Source organism: Astatotilapia calliptera, chromosome 23 (assembly GCF_900246225.1).
Source record: "Astatotilapia calliptera chromosome 23, fAstCal1.2, whole genome shotgun sequence".
In the NCBI taxonomy this organism is placed as follows: Eukaryota; Metazoa; Chordata; class Actinopteri; order Cichliformes; family Cichlidae; genus Astatotilapia; species Astatotilapia calliptera.
Window position 1 is genome coordinate 31,238,716 of NC_039323.1, and position 22,287 is coordinate 31,261,002.

The window sequence follows — 22,287 nt, forward strand, 5'->3', positions numbered from 1 at the left end:
CTTTGAAAGGAAGGTGCTAATTCTCAAAGAATGCTTTACGGTTTAAACATATCACATTTCTTCTGTTTGACACTTCATACAATGCAGCTCCGCAGCACACTCCTAAGCTGCACAGCTGCCATGCCACACTGACCTCAGCTACTCCAATCCACCACTTACTGCATACTACACACTCCAATATCCAGTCACGTGCAACAATAACAGCAGCATAAACTGACACAATTTCTCACACAAGCAAAACATGATCGCGTCCAGTGTCATTTCACAGCGCACTTCCCATCGACACTGTATGATACCACTTTTCGCCACCTGAAAATTTCAGAAAAAACTACACTGGTTACCTCTGCCAATCAGGGCTTTTGTACTGTTTAGTGTGTCATTCCTTCTGGGTTAGGGTCTTCAGGGTCAACTTAACCATTTCTTTATTGAAAGCTGACAAAAAGCTTTATAACTTAAAAAAAAACTACAAGTGTGGCGTGTATTGTCAGCTTACAGAAAGTACCGTATAAATGGTAAATGGCCTGTATTTGTATAGCACTTTTACTAGCCCCCCCCTAGAGACCCCAATGCGCTTTACACACCCAGTCATCCACCCATTCACATACACATTCACGCACTGGTGGAGGCAAGCTACAGTTGTAGCCACAGCTGCCCTGGGGCAGACTGACAGAAGCGAGGCTGCCATATCGCGCCTTCTGGCCAACACCAGTAGGCGGCAGGTGAAGTGTCTTGCCCAAGGACACAACGACCGAGACTGTCCGAGCTGGGGCTCGAACCGGCAACCTTGCGATTACAAGGCGAACTCCCAACTCTTGAGCCACGATCTGACCCGAAGGGCAATGGATTGATCTGAAGTGCAAAGTGATAATAATGCTCTATAGAGTTATTTAAAACTATGTTTCCTATTGCCATTGTTTCCACTGACAACATATAAGAAATGATATATGGAAACTCTATCACACTACTTTGGACCTCTGACCTCCTCTTCAAGGTCAAATCTTTAAAATTATGCTTAAATTCTACTGCCTTTGTTTGTATTGGCAACATTTAGAAAGTGATCCTGGTGTATGGACATTCTAAATATTATATTATGGTTTGTATCCAAATATTACGTCACATGTGACCTCTGACCTTCCCTCTTTCAAGTTGTCCCCAATACCCGTTATATCTTATAAAGAGAATGTGCTGGCAAGTTAGTGATAAATAAACTGCATCATAATATTATAATAAGCTCAGGTTATTTACAAATCAGTACTTTATTACCCATTACCTACTCGTGCATAATGTCCGTGTAATCACAGTAAACATGTGTTGAATATACGCAAAATACAATAAAGGGTCAGCAGTTTGGCGGCGATCCATGCTTTCCACCACAACAACTCGTGCTTGTTTGTTTGCACCAGTGTGTGACTTCCTCTTATGACCCGCTCTCTCATTGGAAAGCTTTTATGCACTAACAGTGACACCTGTGTCACACCTCCTCCACTCTGTGTACACCCAAGGAAACTGAGAGCAAAGACAGGAGAAAGAACAGTAAAAAACAGCAAAGACTCTCACACTAAGCTCAAATAAAACAAGTGTATATAAACTGAGTGAGTAACATCAACAAAAACACATCATCCCTCCGCCTGCTTAAAACTCCAGTTATGCTTTCCAAAGCACTTCCATGTAAACCTCCCTTCTTTTATACTTCCTGTGGTGAGACATCACAGACACAGCCATCGGAAACTTTACCGCTGGATCGCGAAGACATCCCTGCCCGGAGCGATGTACTGTTCTGTCAGCCAAGACTCTGATTAAGTCTCAACAGTGGAGTAATGAGCGCAGTGCTGCACTGTGAGACTCTGAGATCACACTGACGCATGCAGACGAGGAGCGGGGGGCATATGTGAGACAGCAGACCTGCGCAACGAGCACGCGCACAGGGATTTGTACTGAGCCTTGCTCTCAGTAGAATTGGTTGCCCTGATTACTCAAACTAAAGCCAAACACTCCCCGCCCTGTCAGCAGCGCTACTGCAGGCCACGGCATGAATAAGACATGAAGAGCTAAATACTAAGAACGGCTGTGCTGTGTGGCAAATCCTGTTGTCTGTTAAAATAAGACACAGTATGCAGATGAAAAAAACAAACAGCCGCGCATGCAGACTCCTGCAAACGAGTCTCGCCACAGGAAAAGTGCATGTTTGCATTTGACATCATTTCCAGTCATCTGGTGAAGCGGCACATGTGATGAACTCCACTTGTTTCACACGGTTTGGCTAAAACACTAAACGCTCTCACGTAAACAAAGGCTAAATCCTAAATAATGTATTTGACAGTTTGACCTTTAAAAGTAAAACAGAAGAATTCAATACTGACTCCTTCGTATTGCCATTTTATCACCATCTTGATCCCCCAAAGTAGTTTTGAAGATGTTTAGGACTGAACCCACTGATAAAGAACACCGTATGCACAGAGAGGCAAGTGTGGATGAAGTAAAGGGCTCTGTCCTCTGACTCCGTGCGACATCAGACATTATAAGCTGCCATCATCTACTAAGCTGAGCAGTTACTCTCTTTTCTCTCGAGTAGCACACAGCACACAGTCTGCTCGCAATGCGTTTGGACTAGTGGAAATGCAGACTGCATGGAGCCTTGAGGAGGCAGGTCACAAGGCTCCATTGCCTCAGATGAAAGCATTTCTCGCTTATTAGTATTAGTGGTTTTTCTGTTTCGGTAAATGACAGAATCAATTTTAAATCAGTGCCTTACCAATGTTACTGTCTTTTTTAAAAACATTCTTACATGACCTCCAACAAATTTGTTTCTGAAAAAACTAAAAATATGGAAAATTTGTCGCTGTGTGTGGCCGCACAGACAAGGTCCATTATGTTTTAGTTTTCCAATGATGACATTCCTCATTGCAAACTCTTATAATCTCACGGTCCATAATTTAAAAAAAAAAACCTGAAAAGCAGACAGTTAATGGATTCTGAACGTAAGCAGTCAATGCAAATTTCTGTTTAGTGTGAATTTCTGCCAGTAGATGATGTGAGATTTTCATCAGTTTATTTCAGGTAATTTGCATTTCATCACAAACAATGTGACAAACTCGCTGCAGACTGATTGCGGACTAAGTGTTACTTCATCTTGAGACACCAAAGCTGTTTTAAAGGTGGCAAATTTCCTCAAGTTGTTCCTCAAGTTCATTGTACGCTATTGCAGTAATTGCAGTAAATGGCCTGTATTTATATAGCGCTTTACTAGTCCCTAAGGACCCCAAAGCGCTTTACATATCCAGTCATCCACCCATTCACACACTGCTGATGGCAAGCTACATTGTAGCCACAGCCACCCTGGGGCGCACTGACAGAGGCGAGGCTGCCGGACACTGGCGCCACCGGGCCCTCTGACCACCACCAGTAGGCAACGGGTGAAGTGTCTTGCCCAAGGACACAACGACCGAGACTGTCCAAGCCGAGGCTCGAACCGGCAACCTTCCGATTACAAAGCGAACGCCTAACTCTTGAGCCACAATCGCCCAGTAGTACCACAGTCTCCAACTACTTTTTCCTAGTGTGATTGTAGCACAAGGGGTCACCAGTTTTTTTCATCAAGATGCACAGATGCTACATTTAAACCTTCAAATTTTAAAAGGGCTTAAACTGCGATGAAAAGAAATCATAGTCAATTAAAATTCAATCTGATTTGACCTTTGTTAACAAGTCTACAGCTTATTTGGTTTGTAAAAAGCACATCAACATTATTCACTTACTAACACGTTAGACCTGTGTCTCAGAGGTGTGGACTCGAGTCACATGACTTGGACTCGAGTCAGACTCGAGTCATTAATTTTATGACTTTAGACTTGACTTGAAAAAATGTTCTAAGACTTGTGACTTGACTTGGACTTTTACACCAATGACTTGGGACTTGAATTGGACTTGAACCGGTTTACTTGAAAAGACTTGATATTTTACCCCAAATATAAAATTTAACATGCATATTATATAGAGATTGAAAATGTGACGTCATTCACGGGTAGAACCGCAAAGGATTCTGGGAACTCGTGGCAAGCGGTACTAGCGCACGCAGGCTTTCAATTAAAATCAGTTATACAGCGATAAAAAGAAACACAAAAATGTCAAGAAGCTGTTGTATTATTAACTACAATAGCCGGTCGCATGACAGCCACGGGAAGCCGACGGGTAAAGAGATCGGTTGTTATCGGATTACGTCGTTGAAGAGAAATTGTTCGAGCCATGTTTCCGAAGTAACAAAGAGGCGACTGGATTGCAGCCATTCAAAGATCAAATATAACGTCCCAGAACACTCCAGCTCACAGGTTAGTCTGCTCCAAGCATTTACACAAAGGTCAGTCTGCTGTTGTAGTTAATGCGTCATTTTTCTTAACATAATTAGTGATATAGGTTACAAGCAAGTCTGGCGCTGAACAGAAATTGTCGCGCTATGCTCCTTTATTTATTGTGTTTATTGTGCATAAATAGTAAATTGTCCTGACACAATATTGCGTTTCGCTTCTGTTATTATGGTACATTGACAAAAACACATACTTTTATTCACAGGATAAAACAGGTTTTTTGTATCACTAATTGTCCAGTACGATTACAGCATACAATATTATTGTCACTGCTACATTTCTGTGATGCTACCAGAAATTATTTCCACTACTAATTAATTACCGTTGAGCTCAAAGGTTATATTAATAAACGGTTAACGAATGTGTATTTATGACGACAATTTGTGAGACTGGTAAACTTATGATACGTACGATGGTCTTTCGTTCTACACGGTGCATTTCAAGGTCCTGCACCCATCCGTCGGTAAACTGTACCTGGGCTTGTTGCAGTGACCTGAAGTTACTAAACTTCATGAGTGTATGCACTCACTCCAAGAACCGTATGATTATAAATATGCATATAAATATGCTACGATGAGATAGCTGACTTCATCTAACTAGCAAATGTTGTCCAGGCTACGTTGGTGATACAGTTTTTTTTAATGTGTATGATATTTTTGTCATGCGATTTTAACGCTGGTCCTACAACCGCATCCAAGAATAACATGCAGCTTATCTCAGAACTGTCGGTGAAAATTGTTCTTGGAGCTAGGTTTAATTGAGCTGCATTTTAAAGAGGTGCAATTTCACAATTTGTGTATATTTTCTAAGTTCACTATTTTGTCATGTGTTGAGAAAAACACAGATTTTAAAATTACATGGTCTAATATTTACATTTAGCATATAACTGCAACATTATTTTTTCGTTTGTTTTTTTTAAAGACTCGAAAGGACTTGAAATTCAAAGTTTCAGACTTGTGACTTTACTCGGACTTTTACACCAGTGACTTGAGACTCGACTCTGACTTGCCTGACATTACTTGAGACTTGACTTGAGACTTGAGGATAAAGACTTGAGACTTGACTTGAGACTTGCAAAACAATGACTTGGTCCCACCTCTGCTGTGTCTCTCTATCCTGTGCAACTGACATAATTTCATGTCCGACCAAGCCACGAAAAAGCAAAACAATGAGTCACCATCACTGCCTATGGGAAAATAACCATCTGCTCTTACTTGCACTTTGCAACTCTGGAATGTGATATTTGCATCATGTTTACTATGGCTGGGGCAAAACACAAAACAGGAGTAGAAGTATTTCCTTCTTTAAAAGCTTTGTTGAATAATTTGCTTTTAAGATGCTAACAAGCAACCGCAGAACAGAAGCGAAGCTGTTTGTAGCAATCAGAAGAAATCAGGAGAGGCTCCCTCTGACAACATGATTACAGCAGTGTTTATGCACGTTATGAAGCAGCTGTGAGTAAATGACTTAACAAGTTATTCATACTGCATTATGTTGCCATGCAGTGAATAAAAACTAAAAGCAAGGACAGGGATTAAACTGAGAAGTGATGTATGCTGTTTAGTAGAGGGATGTATCACTACTACTAATACAACCGAAACTCTGTAAATACATCCAAACAAACTCGTTTCCACCATTTATAACACAGCACGTTCAGAAGAACGCTGATAAAAGTAATGAACCTGAGTTTAAATGTGCCCCACTGCACGATTTTAAAGGTTTTTGTAATTATTATGCAATTATTAAAGCAATAATGACTTTATTACATCGCAGATGATGTAATAATATTTTTGTCTATCAGCCATTCCAAAAACAATATTTCTGTGCAATGAAGTACTTAACTACAACTATTTCTACTCAATGAATTATGTTCTGGATCACAAAAACCACACAAAACAAGAAAACAAACCGGCTGTTACTCAGTGTCTTCCACTGTGACTAAGAAGTCGTGTACTGCTCAAGTGCTACCTGGAATTTCATGTCTCGACATGACAGCTTGCAGCCAACCGGCCCAGTTTACACAGAGCTATCTGATCTACCGACCTTTTATCTGAATCCAAGCAACATAGTCAAATGTCTGCCTGGTGCGTGAAATTAAACATGAGTCAGTAGACTTTCTGTTAGACACAAACAAACCAAAGGCCAGATGGTTCAGTGTATAGTACCAGATGTTTAGCAAACATTTAAGCTGGTGTAACCTATGATGTTGCCTACCTTATACTTATCTTGTATCAAATAATCCATCACATAATCCATATTTTGAGCTCGCAATCATGGAACTCCCAGTCAGCATGATTTCTGAGGCAACACTTTTGAATTTTAACAGTCAAAAGCTTAGCTTCCAGCTTAGCTGCTGCATGGGCTTGGCCTAGACCATTTCAGAGGGGGCCACTGAAAGCGTCTACCAACCCAGTGCTGGTGGATTTCATGAACTGAGCCAGCGCCTGCCGTTTGCCTTTAATGAAGTGGATTTATCAGAGCTTCGCCATCGAGAGAGGAAGCCTGCTGCGTCCATACCCTGTTGCAGATATTTTCAGAAACAGGCTTCCGGAAAGTGACGGCCCAGATCTTGACATAAATGGACTGGCCCTCCTGGCTTTTGCCCTGAAATACCAGATGGCCTGTCCCAGCCCAGGCTGATAAACACAATTATCATTCCAGCTCATTCTGAGTGCGAGTGATAAGTCTCCTGTGCTCCAAATTCTACAAATAAATCACAGCAGCAGAGCCCTCCGTCAAACTTATAGCAACACTGTTGAGAGGTCATCTATGGTAAATGTGCTGAACGTGTGGAAACTAAGCTGTGAATCAAAAGTGTGAGAGGTTTGTGAAGAAGCACGGTAGTGACTGTGCAGTGCCTTGTGTTTGCAGCAGGTCGTACCTGGACTTGCTCCCCCCGTACAGCTGTGTCGCCTAGCAGCGGCTCTGCAGGCGGCGTGTTAATCGTTACAGACTTCTCCGAGCGGCTGTCTTTGCTGCGCGACTTGTGCCGGTCCCGGCTTCGCTCTCTGAAAGAGAAAGTAAAAAGCAAAAATCACGATCAGTGAGCGCATTGTATGGTCTTTGCATTCCAATATGAATCGCCTTGAGGCGGCTGTTGTTGTGATTTGGTGCTATAGAAATTAAACAGAATTGAATTACACAACAAGGAATTTGAAGACATTCTGGTTTTCTAGAATTCAAGTGCGTGCAGAGTGAGCATAAAGCCTAAATATCTGAATCACTGTCCATGAGGTCTTCCAACCATGTCAGCTGCAATGTAAGCGCTACAGTAATCTGGTATAGAGCGAGAGCGGCAGGTCTCTCCATCCTCCACCCAGCATCACCACCACCACCACATGGCGCCGAGCCCACTCTGCAGCCCCTTTAATCCCTTATCCGTCTCCTTTCTCCTAGGCAAACACACGTTATGCTCTAATTTTAGTAACACTTCCAGATTAAAATACAGTAAATACAGTACAAATAAACTGCTTTGTTCAGCTTTTATGTGAGCAGTCATATGCTTGAGAACCTTTGCTGGACAATGAATGAGACTGACAAGACCAGAGCCGAGGCAAGGCTGTCGGATCTAACCTAGGTATGAAGACTCAGCAAGATTACTGACTGAATATGCAGGCAAATAAAGAAGAAATTACATGATTTTTCTTGTCTTCCCCTTCTTTTAAAGACAGAAGGATTGTTCTTGATGCTGTATTCTTTGTCATGCTAAATGTTAATGAGTTTCCTGCAGTCTCTAAGCTTGTTGTTTCCTCGTAATCACTTCTTATGCAGGAGCAGCACTGGAACAGAAGTGTAACAAATCTAATTTCCACAATGGAGAAGGCTTTTGTGTCCTGCTTTCTATTAAGACACACAAGAACACAAGCAGTCCTTTTGACACCCACATGAACTGATCCTTCTGACCTCTGTTTATTTACATCAAATGCGGAGAAACATTAGCATTAATTTAGCAAGTGTATATACTATAAAACCAAAACAATGACCTAAAAGATCCTCAATTGGCCTGCAGAATCAACAGGAACTGCACACTTTGGATTCTACATATTTATTTGTTCTGATATTAATATGAAATATTGATGCGATCAGCTTCAATCTTTGCTGTTACACATTAACCATCACCATCAACCTTACAGTGACCTATGCAAGAAAAACTCAAGTGACCCTTGAACACTACTGTCACACAATAACCATTCATATTCATAAAGTACAGGATATCCTGCCTTTGGTAATGGAGGAAGCCGTATGACTGACAGCAGTGGAGCTGTTATGGTCCAGCAAGAGCTGCATTAGATCCAAGTGTTTTCATTAAAGGGTGTAGCCCAGTCTGCCTTCCGCCTCTATTCTTGCCCTTCCTTTTTAAATATGGACTCGCTTTCCTGCAGAAAATCACGAGAGCGACGAACATTTCAAACCTGCACCGAGTGAGAGAAAGCTCATTTTCAATAGCCTGCAGCAATCCAGTTCACAAAGTGACTGACATGTTCTTATCTAATAAATCCAGGAGATTAGGAGGTGAATGTAGGCCTTTAAATATATTACCACAATCATTATTACTTTAAATATTATTACAACTAGTGTCATTGCTGTGGTGATGGTTATTCCAGAGGGAGCGCTCATCAGTCAAACGTCAGCGCTGATTATACTTATTAATTGGAGAGAAAAGCTGTAGAGGAGGAAGCAGGGAGGAGCAGCCGGGCTCACAAAGCAGAGATCCTATTTCAAGATCACAGTCAGAATAATAAGGAGGTCTGGGAGACAAGTAAGGAGAAGGTAGCAGCTACAAAAGAAGAGTGGAAAGGAGCAGAAAGTCACATTAAGAGCAAAATAAAACAAAAAAACTATGCTAACTAGTCACGTAAACGGGCTTACCACCTAGAGAAGTAATCAAACATTTCTTCTACTGAAAAAGAAAAGAATCATTTACATAATTATAATAATCACTTTATTTTACTTATTCAGAAAACCTTCACATCCACTCCTAAAACAGACCCCCCCCCCCCCAAATATGTCCCCAGTCACACATGTCTGCCAGTCACCAACCATCTGGCAACTTCTGTTAATGGGGAAAATTCCCCAACCATTTAGTCTTATTGAAAACACATTTTTAATTCAGATTTGATAAACACATTTTCAAAAAAAGAAATAAGTAAACAGAACAAGAAAAAATCAAATTAACAATATATTGATATTTAAAATCAAGATTCCACTCCTCCTTATCAACTCCATGTCCTTTTCCTATGTCTCCATGTCTCCAATTAGCCTTTCTGTGACTTCTTGGCCTTGGAGAAAAAGTAATGCAAATTAATAATGCAATGTGATGTAAGGAGCTCTCTGTTTGGTTAGAGAGATGATGATGAAGATGGCTGACCGGGTTTTTCTAGGTTGCTGCTTGTGTCAATAGCTCTGCCTTGACATTAACTGAAGAGAGCCCCGATCTTGAAGTGTGCACTTTGTGGAATCACCTGACCATCTGCTGAAGGTAACACGCAGATGTGGCTAAGACTAGCATCGCTGCATGTAGCCATACTCTTTAAGACTCATGTTAGCTTGGAAAAAGATTACATCCCATCAGTACTAGTGGGCTGCCATTTTTAGTAAGCTAATCTGCTCCTTTTAAATGAAGCCTGAATCAGCTAGCACAGTTAAAACAATAGCTATAACCTACAGCCTTTAATAATAATTAATTATGGAAACACTGTCTGTAAACAGTCTCAGGAGTCCACCTGTTACCACATAACCTTCTGATACCTACGATTTAAAATAATTGAAAAAGAGTGATTACAATGATACCGATCAGTCCATCATTCCCTGTATTAGTCAAAGTCAAAGTCAAAGTCAACTTTATTTGTCGATTCTGCCACATGTACAGGACATACAGAGAATAGAAATTGCGTTACTCTCAATCCCTAGATAAATAGCAAATGAACATTTAAATATATTTAAATATAAAAGTGATTAAAAATGCAAGTAAAATAATTAAAAAGTAAAAATTTAAATAAATACAATTTTACATATAACAAGAAAGCTATACAATATACAATATAATGGGTAAGTGACATTGAGTGTAAACCAGGCAGAGTAGTGCAAATAGGCAAATAGTGCAAATGGAGATTTAGTAGTGTACGGTAAGAGAAAGTGTAACAACAAAGTCTTATGAGGTAATGGCAGTCCAGTGCTCCACAAAGTGACTGGTAACTGGTGCAGGCCAGTGAGTGAGTCAGAGAGTGTGTGTGTGTGTTTGTGTGTGTGTGGCAGAGTTCAGTGAGACCGTGGAGGAAAGAGGGGAGAGGGGGCAGAATCGGGAGGGAGTTAAGCTATTATTGTTGTCTGAAGCTAGACTATATGTGAGACTACATGCGCAGTTTTATTTTTTACATGACAGCCATCTTTATGAATGCAGTTTGTAAAATCCCACAACACATTTATACACACATATATTCATGTATTTAAAATTGCTCTTATTATATATTAAATTGTCAAATAATTAATTGTTTTTTTAATATCTAATAAGTAAAATACATTAAACATTCATTTGTAACTGATTTGACTAATAAATAAATAAATTTATGACATAAGCAATTATTAATTCATGAATGCTTTATTTCAAATGTGTGTTACTCTATGGTAAATCAGACTGACTTGGAATTCTCAGTTTTCAGTTTACATCTGTCTCTTTACAGTTTCCTTTGAGCTTCACTGCAGTTTGGAGAATAAATGGTGATAGTTTGCAAATAAGTTGGTGTCTTCCATGCAAATTACAGGAAACTGTGGTTTCTAAAGCAAGGAGCTTTTTGGTGCAACTGATTTTCACCTAATGACAGCCAGCAACCTCCAGAAACCACTCGCCAGCCGGTTGGGATTACATATGTTTTCTAGCAACCAGAAAAATTGAACTTTCGAGTTGTGACAAACTGAAACTAAATTTGTCGCCAAATGCAGTGATCTGATTGGTCAGATCTGTTTATTCAGATTCTAGAAACTGGGGGGGGGGGAATCATCTTCAGTTTAAAAAAAAAAAAGCAAAAACAACCCTGACCCTCAACTGCTTGGAAAAGACAGACGATGCATAAATAATAAGATAAAAGATAATGTCAGTTAAACCCCAGAAACTGAACAAAAAGCAATTAAGAATGCAATAAAATATGCAATTTGCAAAGTAACACAGAGGCGAGCAAGCCTGCGGACAGCCCAGCAAGTGGTTTCGCAGACTGGCCTACCAATCTGTGTACCAGCCTCTCCCCTCTTCCAGCACATTTTCTCATTCCCCCTTCAGCAACATCCTGGGATTACTGCACTGTATGGATACCTCCTCCCCCTTTGTCTCTCTTACCACATCCTCTTCCTGCCTCATTAGCATGCAGCTGGCTCACTGATATTCCAAAATTGTGCTGCTATGATTTGATTAATGGGATTTGACTTGCAGCGTGTATCCCTGAAATGGGTGTGGCTTTTTGGAAAACTGACAATGGATGAGGCAGAGTCCTGCCAGTTTGTCTCTGGAAGCAGTATTTCCCTCCAACACCTGAGGACGAGTGTGTTCTCCACCTCACACAGAGGCTAGTGAAAAAGTACAGCCAACTAGGGTGGCATGCCAAACTGTCTGTGGACCAATTTGTCCTCTCTTTGGCTGGCAGAGTAACCCACACACCTGTGCGGCACAGAGCTTTGTGTCAACACAGCAATCTGAGCCAAAGCACTAGTGTCCAGATCAGCCACCACCAACAGCGACAATGGTGACACAAGTCCAAACCAGCACATCACACACTGAGCTAGCAGTGGTGTGAGCAAACAATCACCACTCTGTCTTAAGTGAACTTGGATTTTCATTCAAACTGACACACAAGTCCCAGAAACTTCATTTCCAAAGAACTAATGATGACCAAAATCCCCATGGGAAACAAGGTTTTCCAGCTAATTGTGACCGCAACTGGTCATGGTTTGTAGCTGCCCCTACCTCCTTCCTGAAATCTTTCAGGAAGTTTTTCCATTCCACAATCACCGAGCGCTTGTTTATAGGAATCATCTAATTGTAAGAGTTCTCTCTCTCTCTAATACTGTACAGTCTTTATCTTACATGAATCACCTTGAGGCAGTTGTTGTGAACTGATACCATATAAATACTTGATCTGATGTTTTCACAGCAGCTTAAAAGGTCAAGAAAGCCTCGGAAAAACGTTTACGGGCATATCCATAGTCTCAAATTCCCTTTGAACATGTCTTAGTTGGGAAATAAAGCCCAGACTTTGAGGTCAGTTTATTGGGGGTCAAACAACCCAAACAAAACAGTGAGAAAGGATGAACATTGATGCCTTTCTCAATCCTGATTGCAGGTCTGATTCTTTAGCAATCCCTTGTTAATTCCTTATGAGAGGGGGGGAAATATAAGGTATTCAGCATCTGAATCTACACCTATTTATTATCTGTGAGTTTTAACACAGTGTAAAAACAGAGCAAAAGTCTGTCTGCTGAAATCTCTCTTTTTTTTTTTAGTTCTCAGCTATAAAAAAAGACAGTACATGGTGCTCAGATCAACATATTGTTGCCTAGACACGCCTGAATTCATTAAGCTTCTTGGTAGCTATATTACTTAACCATAAGCTTACCATTAGATGATTCTGAAGATTGTTGGCCTCCTGTTTAATCGACAAGGTAATGAGTCACAAGAAGCCTCTGCTGTGCTGTCTAAACCTGAGCTGAATGGGCACTAAGTGAGATAAGTCTTTGTGTTTCTCTGATCCAATCTTAACCTTCCAGTTGAAACAAAAAGTAAACCGCTCTGCTTTAAGAATAATATCATGCAGGAACCTTTGAATGGTATTAAAACTATGACTTAATATTAGTTGAAGTGACTCTGTCCTGTGTGAATACTGGGTGCTGCTCTGTAATTGGAGTTACAGCAAAAGAACCAATCAAAAGAACCAATTTTACACATGAACAGCTGCTAATATGTGATTTGCAAGTCTATAGTCATTTAAATGCTTAAAATTGAATAAGTGAAGGAGCCTAGCTCTGGAGAAGTTCTGAGAGCAAAACTGAAGAAAGTTAAATTAGCTCTGCATCAAAACTCCACGCTCTGAAAGCATGAGAGGAGAAGCTCTTTAGGGCAGCTGCAATTATTATATTTGCAGGTAAAAACACAAATTGTTAGGATTTACTTAGAAGCAGCCTATTTTGAGTAGCAATTATTATGGATTGCACCTGTTGGAAAAATGGTGATTCAAGTACTGCAATCTACAAACACGTTCAATTCATCTCAGTTTAGTTTTATTTATATAGCCCCAAATCACAAGTTACATTGCAAGGTAAAGTCCCAACAATAATACAGAGCAAACCCCAACAAACAAGCACTTTGGCAACAGTGGGAAGGAAAAACTCCCTTTTAACAGGAAGAAATCGCGGGCAGAACCAGGCTCAGGGAGAGGCGGGGCCATCTGCTGCAACCGGTTGGGGAGAGAGAAGCAAAGCAAAGCTTTGGATAGCTAAACCTGTGCATGTGCATAATTTGGTTGTTTCACTGCTAATGTCATGCTCTAAATACAGAAATACACTAATTAACTAAAAGCAAGTAAGAAATTGGTGTCTTCAGCATGTTTTTGTGCCAAAAACATGGCAACAGCAGATCTGCAGACAGATCTGCTGCTGCAATTATTGGAGGGACAGGGGAATGTATTGTTGACAACACCAATAGAAGATGTCTTGCAACAGGAAGGGGTAAAAAGCCAGCAATGAGGGCGATCATGGCTCAAGAGTTGGGAGTTCGCCTTGTAATCGGAAGGTTGCCGGTTCGAGCCCCGGCTCAGACAGTCTCGGTCGTTGTGTCCTTGGGCAAGACACTTCACCTGCCGCCTACTGGTGTTGGCCAGAAGGGCAGATGGCGCGATATGGCAGCCTTGCTTCTGTCAGTCTGTCCCAGGGCAGCTGTGGCTACAACTGTAGCTTGCTTCCACCAGTGTATGAATGGGTGGATGACTGGGTGTGTAAAGCGCTTTGGGGTCCCTAGGCGGGACTAGCTATACAAATACAGGCCATTTACCATTTACCAATGAGGGGGGAAAAAACTCCAAAAATCCTGCAACTTCTGTTACTCAGACTCTAAGCAAATCCCATTCTTCTATCATGTCCTAGCAAATTACACACATGTACCCATATATAAGGATATTGTTCTTATCTGTTATTTCTATGGTTGTATGCACACAAGTAGTGAGCCCACTCCCACATGCTTGCATCTGTTCCTGGCATCAGGGTAATTAGACGACAGCGATCCGAAGCAGCTTCACGCATGGCACCCCTTGGTGTAAAAAGATTACCTTCCCGCGAGAACAGCAAGGGGTTTCAAAGGCAACAATTTAGTTTTTTCTACATTAAATTAGAGGCCAGCTGGTGGCTTTGGCACAGTCACGGTAGGACCGGAGGAGCAGGGAGCGGAATGGCGCCTGGCAGGGATGCCCATATGTCTCTTTCCAATTTGCTGTCACTCACTTGAAAGAGTGCAGCAAAAGAAATAGGAGAACACAGGTCTCCACCACTTTCCTAAGCACTGACCTCTCCCCACTGTCTTTGATTCCATGCTAAGTGAGAGCACTTTTGCTCAGTTTAACTTTGAGCTACAAGGACACATTGGTGCCCTGGGGAATGCAGACGACCAGGGAGCGAGTGATATCCCTGCGCTTTCTCATCCTCAAAGAGCAGCATTGACTACATTTAAAAAATGGGAGGAGAAAAGGGAAGAAGGGTGATCACAGAGAGCGGGGGCAGCTGCTGCCTTCATATCACGATTGGCCACATGGGAGCAAAATGTTTAATGATGAGGAGAATGAAAGGAAAGAGATAAGGAGGGCAGGGCTGAGGGGGGTGCAGTGTGAAGAGGACAGAGGCAGAAAGTTGCAGACAGCATGACAAATCCCTTAAACAGCAACAGGTGGCAGCTAGAGTGGGAAAGGCAGGCACAAGTACTCCAAAAGATATATGGCAAACAAGCTGGAGGGGACTGTCATTGACCTGGGAGGGGCTGTTATGGAACAGGATCCTGTTCTCCAGTTCTCTACTCTCATCTCCTCTCTGAGTCTCAATGTATCCGCTGAGCCAGTCAGTCAGGCCTCTTCAGCACCTGTCTCCTGCTGCCTTCCTGAGGCCTGTCAACCACAGTCATTTGGCTGCTGACAGACTAATGCGCCTCCAGGAGCTGTGGGCTCCACACATGTTTGGCCAGAGGGACAGACACAGATACACAAAAGGTGACACTACGGAGGTGGACAAAGACACAGAACAGGACAGGAAAACAAATGCTCAGAGTCAGAAAGAAAATCACAAAAGGAAAGTACAACAGATCCACTGATTTACTGAGCCCCCAGAGGCTCCAACAGGGACAAAGTAGTAATACCGTCCTCTCCAAGACATCTGTAAAAATCCTTGCTTCTTCTATCCATCTCCTAAAAACTGATTTTGCTGTTAACATCTACTACATCTATATCTACTAACCAACCAGTAGTAATCGTATCACATCCACTATCACTTCAACTTCACATAATAGGCACCAGCTCAGGCATGTTTTACTGAGGGAAATCCTGCAGCCCACACCAACACTTCACGTAAACCAGAGTCAGGAAAAACCGTAATAACCAACTGGCAGGACTTACCCATGTCTGTGGGATCCCCGGGAGCGCCCCGAATAGTAGGAATATCCCGAGTAGGTGGACTCTGTATCCATGGTGATGCAGTCCTGCTGAGATAGCTGGGCTCAGGGCAACACAGAGCCTGCTCTACTCAACCGCCAGCAGAACGAAGCAGAACCTGGTGTGCTGTCTTGTCGAGCTAGAAGTGATCGATTAGATCGCTCAGGAGGATGACAGAGGTGTCAGCTGTCAGCAGTCAGGCTTGAAAGCGACCCTGGGGGTGCCCGGTAAGGAAACATTAACCTGCAGAGTGGAAGGAGGGGACAGGGGGAGACAGGAAAATTTAAATTCAAAATGTTAAGTCTCTGGAAAACCTGTCCACATCTATTGGCGATAGAGACGAAAACCCAAATCAAGCATTCAAGTCACAAGCTTTTTCGCCACATCTATTTTCCTCTAGTGCATAAATGCTCAGCGTGCCGACGTTTATCTGCAGCTGCATGACAATCACTGCCTCCTAGCTCCAAACCTGCACAGTGACAACACTTCCCATAAAAGGCAGTTCCCAAGAGGTTACACTTCAACTGAGCATTCCAGATAAAAGAAACGCCGCTATCCCGAAACAGCAATTTGCTCCTATTCCCATTAGACTGGCGACTGTTGTTCTGAAGCAGCCTTAAGTCTGTGACACACAGTAAACAATTTATGCCCGGCACTGACAAGCTCCGTGATGAATACAGAAAGAGTGCCATAGAGATAAGGCTTATTTTCGAAGGAGACGTCAAAATGAGAATGAGGTGTTGCCAGTTTGGAAGTGAGTCTCAAAGAGCTGTGATAGCACAGGAAATTCACACAAACAGCAGTTTCACCTACATGTCTGTAGATATCTGTAAAATCCTGGCTTGAGAAAAACTGTCAAAAATACTGGTGGCCTCCAGTGCTACCCCTTAGCCTTTTAAGTTAACTCCTACAGGACTTGCTTAATGAGTTACCTCATTTACAAGAAAACCTGACCACCTTGAGGTCGAGGTCACTGAGAACTCTGAGATTTGGAGTCTCATATATGGATCCTGGATTCATATGCAAGACCCCCTTTGTCCTGGTATTTCCTCTGCTTCAATAGCTGGATGCTACAAACACAAATTCGGCTCCTGTTACAATTGTGTCAACCCAGGATTAGACTATTAGGAAGTGAACTCAGGCCCTTGCAGCCTTATAGTATATGCCTCACCAGCTCAACCAAGTGCCCTCAGTGTGGATTTAATAATAAATATAAAGTACAATTATAATTTATCCTGCTTGAACTAGATTGCACAGGCATACCTAATGAAGAAGTCAACAAGTGTGGCTTTAACTAGTAGGAATGCATGGGAAAGGTTGTAGGGTGGTAATGGGTTGTGTTGTGGTAATGGGGATTATCCTGATATAATATAAAAAAAAGAAAATGGTCAAACAATAGCAATGGAATTTTTTTTTTTGAAACTGTGAAACTGAAACTGAAAAGTGTCTCATCTGGAAAAGGGTCCAGTAGAGATTAACAGATGGGCTGGTTCTGCTTCTGCAGTGATGCAGGATGCAGACACTGTATTGGTCTGTAATGGTAATCGTGAATGTGAAAGCAAAGCAGTCGAAGTACATCCATCATGAGCTTTGTTTAGTGACCAAAAGAATGAGAACATGGATACATGCAGCAGACATGAGTTTCCTCCAACGGGTGCCTGGGCTATCTCTAAGGCTCTCCCTTAGAGAAAGGACGAGAAGTTCTGCTAGCCACAAGGGTCTCAGAGTAAAGCTGCTACTCCCCTACATTAAAAGGAGCCAGCTGAGAAAGTTTGAATATATGACTAGCAAGCCTCCTGGATGCCTTCTTTGTGAGGTATTCCAATCATGTCCTACAGGGAAAAGGCCCCAAGTCAGATCCAGGACCTGCTGGAGAGGTGATATTGCTTGGCCCAAGTGTCCCGAGCTGGATGAGGTGGTCAGGGAGAGGGCAGTAAGGTCTCTGCTGACACTGTAACCTGGATTAGTGGTAGAAGATGGATGGATGGATGGATGGATGGATGGGTGGATGTATATACAAACATTGTTCAGGTATATTGATGCCTTTATCCAAAGCCCTCAACAAAACAGTGATTGCATCAATTATAATTCTCAGAATTTCACTGGGTAATCTTCCTCAAGAAGATCACATAGCTCTAAAAATGCTCCAGCACTTTAAAAAAGCAAAATGACAACAAAAAACAATAGATTAAAATCATATACCGGAGCAGGTAGAAGGTTTGAAGGATTCATTACGGGGAATATAAGACGCCTTTTATTGGAATGGTTAGAGTTTGTATTCACAGGTGTGGAGAGTGAGATACATTTGGCTCAGAGTCAGATTAAAAGCACAGTTCTTTTTTTTTTTTTTTGCCTGTCCCGTTTGGATCTTTAGCCATCAGAATTGTTGTCTGAAGGCCAAGAAAGATGCCAAGTGGATTTACTTTATCAAGTGGATCATCATGGCCTTGCCTTATTGGTCCATTTGATTGACCTTTATTATAATTATGTATTTATTTTATTTTCGTTTTTTAAAGACGGGACAGACATGACTGGGGGATAGGACAGTGAGAAAGAATGAAAGAAAGAGAGGGAGAGAAAGAAAAATAGAGGGGAGAAGAGATGGTGAAAAAGGGGGGAAGAAAAAAGAAAGAAAAACAAAACACCTGGATCACCTGTACGGAGATAAAAAACCAGAAGGGAAAACAAACAACAAAGAGCAACATAATAAAAACAACACCATCACAATAAACTAGCTAACAATAGATAACAGTAAATACTTTTGTAATTTCACCTGTTGAGAATGAAAAAAGAAAACAAGCAGAAGAAAACGAGAGCAATAGAATAAACAACATCACGATGATATATGGGAATATAACTGTAAATACTAAATATTAAACATTATTGTGCAGCACATAAGATCGACAGCGCACAGTGTGCTTTGAGGTAGGAGCCAAAAAGGGTGTAGTTTGTGTGTGTGAGCACCCGTGTGTACAACTGTGAGCATGAACGCGCTTGTTTTTAAAAGGTTCCTTCATGTAATGATCTGCTAGAGGGTTTGGGGAGCTACAGCCCCGTCCACCAGGGCATGAAGCAAGTATGGAGGAGATCAAAACTCCAGACATCCAGAGGCCCTCAGAACACCACAGAGGACCAAGGAAAACCAACAGTGAGGGGCAAGGGCACCGCGCCAACTAATCCCAGGAAAGAGCTGAGGAGAGCCCCCAGACTGAGGCGGTCACTCAGCAACCGCCGGCCGAAGGCCAGAAGCTAGAGGGGCTTGTTTTGCAAGTGAGCGTGGCCGCGTGAGCTCTGTCGGGCAGCCAAGCTGGATGGCCAGAGTAGAAACGAGCCCAGGCCGAGCAGGGCCAAGGCCACCCACCACCACCCGAAGCTGGCCCCGAGCAAGCCCCAGGCTCCAGGCCCGATAAGCAGCCCACCAAGGGGATGAAGCCCCGTGTGGTTGTACCTCAGAAACGCCCATCCCCGGACAAAAAACCAAAAGGAACAACCCAACGGCACGCAGAATGTCTTGAGGGCCGTCTGCCAACTGTGGTAGGGAGCAAGCTGGTGGGCAGGAGATAGGCACCTCCACTACCTTTGGAGCAGCTGAGGATGTCCCCAGGAGAGTGGGGATGCGCAATCATGATTAAATCCCGAAACCCTGACATATGGACATCAAGACCAAGACAAGTGCACACACACAGACTACACAAAACCATCCATTCCCACCCTCATCTCTCATATGCAATTACTCAACACTCACCCAACATGGAGACAGACATAGAGAGACACTGTACACACAATCACACTCCCCAAGCGTACTCCAAGCCCCGGGTCTAGGTACCCTTGCCCCTGGAGGGGTAAACTGCACCCAGACCCAGGTGGTGCTACCCTTTTCCCTGGGGTGGGGAGAAGCAGACCGCTCCGATTCCGCAGCAGCAGGGAGGCCCCACATTCCAGACCCCCGCTCCAACAGGCCGCAGAGAACGGGGGTGTGTGAAGACTCCAAACCTCCCTCCGCCCACTCATATATGGTGTTGATGCATGTGTGTTCTAAGGTGCCTTTAAAACCCAGGAGGGTTTGAGAGGTGGGCAACGACGCCAGGGGTGAGGTTGTACACCCTGATGGTCTTTTGGATTGCGTGTAGCGTGCCCACCCCCAAGATCCTATATGTATGTGTTATGAGAGCGTGAGTAATGTGAATGTCTAAGTTGTGAGAGAAAATTGAGGCACAAGAAGCCAGAAGGGGACAGAAGGGGGGGATGCCTCCCCTGCACTCTGGTGATACATCTTTACCCCAAGGCCCTGCATGTGTGGGTGATTGTGGTGGAGCAGGAAGAGGGAGGCAGCTGGAGATGGGGAGGGAAGGAAGGGAGGGGCAGGTGACCCCTCCCTGGGGCCAGCTCACCTGCTGACCCCAGTAGGCACCCCCATACTCTGCAACCTGCCAGGGAAAGGGGGCCCAGGCCCATCTGGACTGGGGCCCAGTACAGCAGCGCCGCCCGGCCCCACAGAGCCCGGGACAGCCTACCCAACCCCACCTCAGAGAAAACTGCACCCACCCCGTCATCCACTCATCTTCCAGACTATACAAAACAATAGACGCCCAGGCTGAGATCTTCCTCCACTTCTCCTATATCTCCCCCTCCTGCAGAGTGAGTTCTTGAAGAGAGGAGAGCTCCTGCAAGATGTAATAACCTCCCCCACCAGTTGAAGAGCCCCCCAGGTGGCTCGATGCACCGGCAGCACCCTGCGCCAGGACTGGGCCCCCATACACCCACCCACAACACACCAACCAGGACCCAAGCCCCCGAGGCCCAGCCAGAGCCCCAGCCCAGAGACGGAGCGCCCCCAGAACCTCACGCCCGTCCGGGCCCACCGAAGGGCAGCCAGGCTACCAGGTCAGTAACCCACGTCCGTCAGCACAGACCCTCCCCTAGCCCCGCTGCACGCAGCCACGAGGAAACCGTCACCTAAGAGCCAACAGAGCCCTTAATAGGCCATGACCGCTACCCCGGGTTGAGCCCTCCAAGGAAGATGTTCCTGGGGAACCCCCCGACGCCCTAAGCCTATCTCTACCCCCAACCAATCACAACAGCGAAGGTGGGACTAAACTATGACCCCCCACCCCCACTAGGTGATGGAGCTGATCAAAGGAGCCCAGAGCAATTGATCTGATGTGGTGGCAGAGGCTGTATCAAGACTAATGTAATCTAATAGATAATTTCTATATTGGTTAGAATTAAGATTAGTTTTATTTTTCCAGTTCATGAGGACTGTTTTCTTGGCTATGCATAGGACAGTGAAAACCATATGGGCTATATTCTTTTCTGTAGTGACATTATCTAAGCTGCCCAACAAACACACTAAAGGGGAAGTTGGAATGTTACATTTCAGACACTTTGATAAGTCCTCACATATCTCGCGCCAAAACGTCTGAACTGGTGGACAGAACCAAAGAGCGTGGATATAATTGTCCGGTGAGTTGGTTTGGCAGTGTGAGCAGTTGTTGGTAGACGTAAAGCCCATCTTGAACATCCGATGACCTGTACAGTGCACTCTATGTAGTATTTTGTATCGAATTAATTGAAGACTGGGATTTCTAATTAGATGAAAGGTTTTTAAGCAAATCTGAGACCAGAAGTTTTGGTCTAAGTTAACTGATAAATCCGCTTCCCATTTTGCAATAGGAAGTGATATTGATTCATCTGTTTTAGAAAGCATTCTGTATATTTTGGAAAGTAATTTGGGGGTTTTAAGATTAAGAAATTGAACCACACTTGGTGGTGTTTGTAGTTAAACTTGACCTGGTTTAAATTTATTTTTTACTATGGATTTAATTTGTTGATATTCTAAAAATCTTTTCTTGTTGAACCCATATTGTGTAACTAGTCTGTCAAATGAAATAAATTCTGTTCCTTCTGATATATGTTCTAAATATTTGATTCCTTTACTACTCCAATCTGAAAAGTTTATCATATTATTGTTTTGTAATATGTCAGGGTTTTCCAGATAGGTGTACGTTTGCATGGGATTAATGAAGGCTCCATCAATTTTAGAAACTCCCACCATGCTGTCAGAGAAGAGCTGATGTTGACGCTTTTGAAGCATTCATGTCGTTGGATGTTTGAGCTGATAAATGGTAGATCTGAAATCGCTAGATTATTGCAAAGTGCTTGTTCTACATCTAGCCAAGGTTCATCTAAGAAGGTATGTTTTAGCCATCCTGAGATAAACTGAAGCCTGTTGGCTAAGAAGTAGTGCTGAAAGT

The 22,287-nt window shown here is 43.0% G+C and overlaps 1 protein-coding gene across 3 annotated transcripts in view; it reads right to left on the reverse strand.

The window, feature by feature from the left end:
- Positions 1 to 22,287, reverse strand: part of LOC113015920 (vang-like protein 1) — a 68,864-nt gene that overhangs the window by 24,177 nt on the left and 22,400 nt on the right. For 2 of the 3 annotated variants that reach the window (XM_026158292.1, XM_026158291.1), the window contains exons 2-3: positions 15,998 to 16,276; positions 7,243 to 7,369 (exon numbers count right to left, since the gene is read on the reverse strand). In XM_026158292.1, coding sequence (XP_026014077.1) covers positions 7,243 to 7,369; positions 15,998 to 16,068 — 198 coding nt within the window. In that variant the 5' untranslated portion in view covers positions 16,069 to 16,276. Of the gene's footprint in view, positions 1 to 6,575; positions 6,717 to 7,242; positions 7,370 to 15,997; positions 16,277 to 22,287 lie in introns of those variants that run through there. The other variant, XM_026158294.1, reaches the window with a different exon arrangement.